This window comes from Eulemur rufifrons, chromosome 15 (assembly GCF_041146395.1).
Source record: "Eulemur rufifrons isolate Redbay chromosome 15, OSU_ERuf_1, whole genome shotgun sequence".
NCBI lineage: Eukaryota > Metazoa > Chordata > Mammalia > Primates > Lemuridae > Eulemur > Eulemur rufifrons.
The window spans coordinates 24,562,117-24,569,866 of record NC_090997.1 but is presented as its reverse complement, the minus strand read 5'-3'; the positions used below and the strand labels follow the sequence as shown (position 1 = coordinate 24,569,866).

Here is a 7,750-nt window from a genome sequence, read left to right as displayed (position 1 = left end):
TGATTAGCAGTGTGTTGGATGTTCCAAAGTGCCACTTTAAGGATGTGAGGGCGATCTGGCTGCGACATCTGTCACCCCATTGATCGCCAGGGTTGATTCGGCTGATCTGGCTGGCTAGGCGGGTGTCCCCTTCCTCCCTCACCGCTCCATGTGCGTCCCTCCCAGAGCTGCGTGCTCGGTCGCTCCATCGCTGGAAGAGGACGACCTTCCCTGATAGAGGGATAGAAGAGGACCCTTTTTCGGCCGAGGGTATACGAGTAGCTGCGCTCCCCTGCTAGAACCTCCAAACAATCTCCCAAAGTGCTACTTTAAAAACTGAGGCCATGTCCAATCTTAAGACACAATAAGATTCTCCCAGTTACACACAGACACAGTCAGGTACATTTTGATATTTATTAACAAAAATGGGCAAACGAATGGGTCAAAATGACAAAGTGATAAGGGTTAAAATAAAAGTGGTTTTAGCTGTATTTCTGGACTTTAATCAGTTCAGAATGCTGTTTTTATCTCCTAAAATAGAACTTAAATCATACCATTCAAGTGACAGAATTTAACAGAAACTCTTCGTCCTCCCTTTTGTCAAAGCAAAACATAGTGGGGTTCTGTGTTTTTACCCGCAAGCATGGTTTCCTAATGCGTGTGTATATATGTGAATGGACTGGGGAGGGGTAAAGGGAGAAGTTAAAGTTAAAAAAGAAAAAGGCAGAATCATAAAAGTAGTAATGAAGGCTAGAGAGGAAAGGGGTTGCTAAACTGCTCGAGAATCATTCGCTAAAGTAATCTTCTATTCCTTCCATTTCCGTTTCCAGAGAGGAATTTAAAGAGGCCAGAGCAGATGATGCATCCTTGGTTTTCTGGACATTTGGTTTGTGTTGAGGGGTTTCTGGTTGGACAGCTTCCTTCTTGATGTCTTTACCTCCGTTTAGAATACGTTGACTCTCATAAAAGAACTGATTAGGATGATTCAAAGAAAAGCCACAATCATCCACCTGTACAAGGAAGCAAATTTACACACATTAATACACAGCAAAGCTATAAATACAGGAGTTTCAAAATCTGTCCCAGCCTTCATTCAAAACTTAATACCGAAAACATCGATCCTAACTGTTCTAGTCCATAATACTCAATCTACTACTTGCACCGTTTCATTCAGAAGGAGTTTCAACTAATACCTGGACATTAATGACTCCTGCCGTTTATATTTTCAGCCCAAACCTCTGCACTTGTTTCTAGTTCCTGTCCAGCTTGAGTTCCACATGCAGTGCCTACTCAAACATCTAGGACGGCTCCAAGGCCGCTCACACTCAATATGAAACTAATCCTTTCTCCTCGCCCCTGCCCTTTGCTCTCAGGCGCTGGTATCACCATCCATTTTGGGGGCACACTGGACACCTGTCTCTCACCTCCCCAGCACCCTACCTCCCATCCACACCATGCCCTCAACTCTGGCAATATCCAAACCATTACCAATTCTGGTCGACGATTACCTCAAAAGAAAAAATTGGAAGAAAGTAATAAACGTATGTTTGGGAAACAAGCCTGGGTGTGTGCATATGTGTGCCACATTGTGTATCCGTGATGCACAGGTTAGGGACCTGTGTGATTCATTGTTGTATCCCCAGTTCCAAGCAAAAGGTCTAGCACATTGTAGGCCAATAATTATTTGTTTAAAGAAAAGTGATCTTAAAATCACTTTTGAACATTCTGATACTGGTCCCTGAGACCATTCATATTTTAGAGCTTATTTATAGTCTGGCATATGTAATCTCATTTAGTATACTATAAACTCTGAAAAAGCAACCTAATTCAATGTAATTTCTTCATTGTAATCTTGAGCTTTCCCTGGTCTTTTTATAGAATTTTTTTTCTTTTAATTTTTTCTGTGACTTAATACTAACATGCCTACGTTCATAGTATTATGCTATTTCTTTTCTCAAACACTACCACAAAACTTTTAAGTATCATTTCAAATTATGCATTACACTAATTTCCCCTTATCTGAGGTTTTTGCTTTCGGCGGTTTCAAATCCCTGCCTTCCTGCCTCCTGCATGTGGCACTGACAAATCATTTTTCTTGTTAGTTACTTTGTTGTGGTTTTTTGGGTGGTATTTTCACTTTATATTTTTTTGGAAACTAAGAAGCCATTACACTTCTTCTGTCCATCTACCTTATATTTACCAATCTTTTTACATCTCACTTTTTGTATGAAGTGACTTGCACACAGTAGGTATCTAATAAATGTTTGGTGAATTGGGCCCCGAAATAGCCAGTGTACACCAGTCACACATTTCACATGTTAATTGAAGACTTACTAAGTACAAGCCCATGTTATAAGCTAATTTATTTGCAGAATATAAGAATGCATTTGACTAAGACTAACTCAAGAAATTTCCAGCCCAGTAAGTCATATATTTAAAAACCTCTGCCAAGAATGGAGAAGTGATAAGGGTCACAGATAAAGGCCCATCAGACTCCACAGTAGAGAGAAATTCCAGCTGCAGAGATCAAGGAAGCTTTGTAAGGGAAGTGCTATTCAAGTTGAGTCTGGAAAGATGGAGACAGTGAAAAGCTGGGACAATGAGGGAAACGGTAATGCGAACAGTGGGACCACAGGAGCAAGGCAAAGAGGAAATGTCCTGGGAAAGCAAGTAGTTCACATGGCCTGGTGCAAAAAGCACAGAAAAGGGAATAGGAAATGAGGTTGGAAAGACAAGCAGGGACCAGACCTCTGAGAGCCTTGAAAACCAGGGTAAGTAGTGTAGACTCAATTCGCTAGGCAACAGGGAGTCAGTAAAAATCCTTAAGAAGGGAGGTGGTGTGATTAGAGCTATGCATACTCTTCTGGTAGATTAAAATGAATTGGCAGGGGGAAAAGGAGTTGTTGTTATGGTCCAGAATGAACCCTCCTGATGGGTTCATCAATAAACAGAAACAGGGTCTTTTCTGGTAATATTTCAGCACCCCAAGATTCTCTGATTCTCTTTAATAAGTTAATATATGTTGGGCCAATAATTTTATAGTAACTTTAGTGTGTAACAGATAGTGATCTAAGTCTCTTAAAATCAGTCTGTACACTAAAAAACGTTTCTCTTTGCTTTACTTTTTTTTTTTAAACTTGGTTGCTTAATTTCAAAATGTTTCCTGAATGTTTAGGATACATCTATAATTTTTGTTAACAATGGAGTCATTTGTGAACTTTTATATTATATTTGATTTTCACCCAATTCATTAAAAACTGGGAGATCTGATATAAACTTTGCATTTTGCAAAGTGTTCCACAAAAAGTAAGTTTATTCCCTAAGACATTTCAATCAGAAGGCTTTACATTTTATAAATAGAAAAAATTAGAGGTTAGGAGATCCTTGGGATCTGTTAAATTGAACCTCCTCCATGCAGATTAGGAAACTGAGGCCTAAAGAGAATACATGGTTTACTCAAAGTCCTAGAACTAGTAACTGGTTTTGTCTGAATTAAAAGTCAGGCCTTTTGACTAGATCATTTAGTTGCTCTGAAAGCTGTTATAACAGGTTTTATGCTAAGTCAAATAAATTGACAATGATCTCTTCATTATAATTATTTCTAGAGCTAAACTAGGCTTTAAAGATTATAAAAAATATAGTATTTCATGCAAAAAGAATCTAATACCTTGTGCTATAATAACACATTGGGGATTTTCTACATCTTGCTTCAAGTTGTTAAAGTTTTCAATACCTCTATCACAGAAGACAACTCTGAATTATTAGACTTCAGTGTGGACAAAATGAAATATGATAATCTTTTTAAGTCTCAAGTTTCTTCCGTGAAATGAAGATAATAGTGCTATATGATAGGGTTGCTATGGGAAAACTAAAGAAATATGAATGTTAAAAGAAAGAGCTGTTGGTTCTGCGAAATCTAAATTAAATGTAGAAAGGCTCAAGAAAGGCAAGTCACTTTAAAAAAAAGTTGAATTCCCAGAAGAACAGGGCATAAGATCATATTGCTTTGTATATATTATTAAGTTCCTTTTCCACTTTAAAGAAGCCCACACTGGAAACTATTGATGGCATATTATGGCTATGGTTTATGAAAGACAGATGAAATAGAATTCCAATCACTAAGCTATACTTAAACAAAAGACCTTGCCCTTACATCAAAAGATTAGCAAATGAATGACATTTAAATGTCTTAACGTTAAAATGTAATATTTAAGGAACATATGCATTTTTTATGAATCCTTATTTTAATTAATATTTTTTATTAACCAACTAAAACAGTGCCTAGGGCCTTGACATGAGGGTTTGTACCTTGGCTCTATATGATGTTATGTTTCTCAACTTTCTCTCTTCGGCCTGCAATTGCTTTTCCTAACTATTTTGTTAAGCTCATTGTGATCTATTAAGTTGCTTGATGGCAAGATGAAATTATGAACAGTTTCCTTTTTACTGAATTGTGTTTTCTTTTAGGATGGGTTCTTTGTCTTTTGATTCTTTCTTTCACTGTTATTTCTAAGAAAGTATATATAGTTGCCATTAAGTTTCTTTTTATCTCTCTCAAGGGAAAAAGAAAAAACTTAGGGGTTTTTGGGGGAAAGAGAAGAGCATAAACTAAACAGAATGAAAATAGACCTTTAAAACCAAACTGGGAAAAAGAATAGAGAAAGAGAAGTATCTACATCTAAATCCCCCATTTTGCTTATTTCTGCTCAAGAGCCAGCAGCTATTTACTTCTCATTTGGAAATATTAAGTGAGTATTTTCCTGATTTTTGTCTACTATGAATCTTCTGGTTCTTTCCTTGCTCCCTTTCTTGTTTGGTTGCTATTGGTGACATTTTTCTTTGTGGTTGATGATTTTTAAGGCAAATTCTGTGATGCATTTTCATTCTGCCGTATTAAGCTTGGAAGAGCCAAAGTACTGTAAAGGGTCTGAAACAAGATTAGTCTAGCTGGAGTCCAGAGGCAGAGGGGCTGGACTGGAGGCCTTAATAGGCTGTGTGATAAATTTTAGATTTCATCTTGAGAGAAGTAGAGGCCATTTAATAAGGCTTTTTTAAAGCAGGTTCCTGAAATGATCAGATTCCTCTATTTTAAAGGTCACCCCAGCAGCTGTGTGGAGGAGAAAGAATTGGAACGGGGCATGTGTAGAAGCTGGGAAATGAGTTAGGAAGCTACCGCAGTGATCCAAGTGAGATGATGGTGGCTGCTGGCCCAGCATTCTAACTGATATCCATAATGATGACCCTGAGTTGTTGTTATAAAAAGCCTTAATTGTTTTTCATATATCCTGTTTAAGATGGCAGGAAAATGTTTGATAGGTTTTAACAAGATTTCTGTAGAGATTTATATGGTGGGGAAAAATTATGCTCAGCTATTTAGAAAATAAGTGTCCACAATTACTCTGTGTCCAAACAAGTTTATTTCTGAAAACATTATTTGCAATTAAAAGTCAGAGATTAATCTACACAAGGCCTAGTATTTTCATTTATATATGGAGCACAGAGAAAGTAAAGAATGTACTACAGTATAAAATTATTTTAAACACTGATCCCTAAAAATACTGAGGAAAACCGGTTTTAAGCAGGCCAGCTTTTGACATATACTAAATGAATATCTCTCAGACATTTGCTTGGAATCAGCACATTTTGCACACAATGACCTTCACACAAACATGGATCTCATATTTCTGCCACTGCAAATGTAGATTTTGAAGGAATGAAAGCAATATTGTTTTACCTATGGGATATTTGGGTTTTAATCAAGAGGTTTTGCAATGACAGCTTATAATGAGGCAGCTGGTATTACCAAAACAGCCATATGGAACTATCACAGTGCTGCTGCAAATGGTATCAATTAACTGGTTCATTTTCAAAACTTTCATTTAAGCGAGTTTGATCACAGAGGCCTCAGGAAAATAAACATAGGGTTTTATTTGGTGGGGGGGGGGGGGGCACAGGAAGGCAGAAACCTGACAAAAATAGATTCTATTTTTACATTAGAAAAGGTAATAAATGAAGGAAGATACATTTAAAGAACCTATAATGAGACAGCTAGTGAATACAAACAGCCTTTTACTTCATTGATTTATATGTGGTTTAAATTAGATTACTTCTACACGTGGCAGGATTGAGATACATGTTTTTTCAATATCTTCATTCATCTAAGGCAAGTCTTAAAAATTAGCAATAGTGTTATAGCAATACTCTTATGGGAATAATCAATAGAAAGCTATTACAAAAGCAGATTTGAGAAGTAAAAAAAAACACTGCTTTTTCAGTGATTATGTCACAAACTCAATGTTTAACTCTAATTTTTCTATCTTATTTAAAATAGGAAAGAGGTTGGATAATAGACTTCAATTTGTGAAAGTTCTGGGGCCTCTTAGTTACAAGTGTCTGCAAATGATTAAGAACATATATGAAATTAAAACTCTGAAGCTGAGCCAGCGAATTAAGGAATGTGGTCTTGGAGGAGTGAGTCATACAAAACTCGTGCTGGCTTATCTGGTGTGATTGCAATTGTAATAAAACTAGTGAGATTTTGCTGTTGCTTACTATTTTCTTGATGTTTGGTCCTTTAAATTTTATAAACATAAATATGTTTTAAAATATGAATAATATTTTCAAGTTAGGTGTAGAAGAAGAGGACTGGACCCACAGCGGACCGGGGCTCTGGCTCCAGGTTGTCCATTAACCAGCTGTGGTGTGTAGGGCAAGTCACTTAGAATCGGCAGGCCTCCTTTGTTTTACAACATGAACGATAAAGGTTGGATCAGATGACCTCTAAAGTCCCTCCATGTTTATTATTCTATGAATCTACACAGGAAAATGCTAATCACCTCCCCAGTCATCAGTGCAAATCCAATACCAAATACCATGAAACAGCACAAGCTTTCAGATGAGTTAGACAGCCTGGGTTCAAACCCAAGTTCCATCCCCTCTTAGCAATACGACCTCACACTGGTTGCTCAGCCTACGTTCTATTCATAAATGGGGATATATATAGTACCTTGTTGTAGTGTGAATTAAAAGAGCTAATAGGTTCAAAGAATTTAGTGCTGTGCCTAGCACACATTAAGAGTTCTATAGATACTGGCAGGTATTACTATTATTATTTTAATTATTATTGGTATGTTATAGAATATGCTTTTCCTATGAAATATTTTATCAAGAAATTCTGCAATGATATAACCAGTATAGACAAATTATTTTGTGATAACTAAACAGAAACATAAAAATAATTGTAAAACTTAGCATAGTAACTGATGATGAATTCAATAAATGCAACATCTTTTTGGGAGGGTCTTGGATCCCTGATAAATACCACAGACTCCACAAAAATGCACATATGCATTCAGAGACAAAATGTTTCAGCAAGAGGAGCACGGACCTCCCAAGTCCATTCTTGGATGTCTGTCCCAGGTTAGGCATCCACGCTCAGGATCAGTGGTTGCAAAGTGGGGCCGAGTGGGCTGAATCTGACCTGCAGATGTGTTCTGTTGGCCTGCAGAAGGCCTTAAAATGTGTCAGTGGGAATGCCTGTAATGGCATAACCTCGTCAGTGTACCACAGTTCTACCTTACTCTCTGGTATTAATCTCAGCCAGCTTCACTTTTTTGGGTTACTTGCCTGATCTCTGTAGGCCTGAGTTTGTGACCCCTGCTTTACACATTTCAGAACCTACTTTGAGACAGACTGGGTCATTCAGCACTCACTCCAATAACCTAGCAGGCCTTTTTGTATTAAGGAGGCTGGTAAGATAAGAACCAAATAC

At 37.4% G+C, this 7,750-nt stretch overlaps 1 protein-coding gene across 1 annotated transcript in view; it reads right to left on the bottom strand.

The window, feature by feature from the left end:
• Positions 1 to 421: 421 nt before the first annotated feature.
• LOC138395945 (DNA primase large subunit-like) overlaps positions 422 to 7,750 on the bottom strand; it is a 76,182-nt gene continuing 68,853 nt past the window's right edge. The window contains exon 7 of the mRNA XM_069489062.1: positions 422 to 989. Coding sequence (XP_069345163.1) covers positions 765 to 989 — 225 coding nt within the window. The 3' untranslated portion in view covers positions 422 to 764. The remainder of the gene's footprint in view (positions 990 to 7,750) is intronic.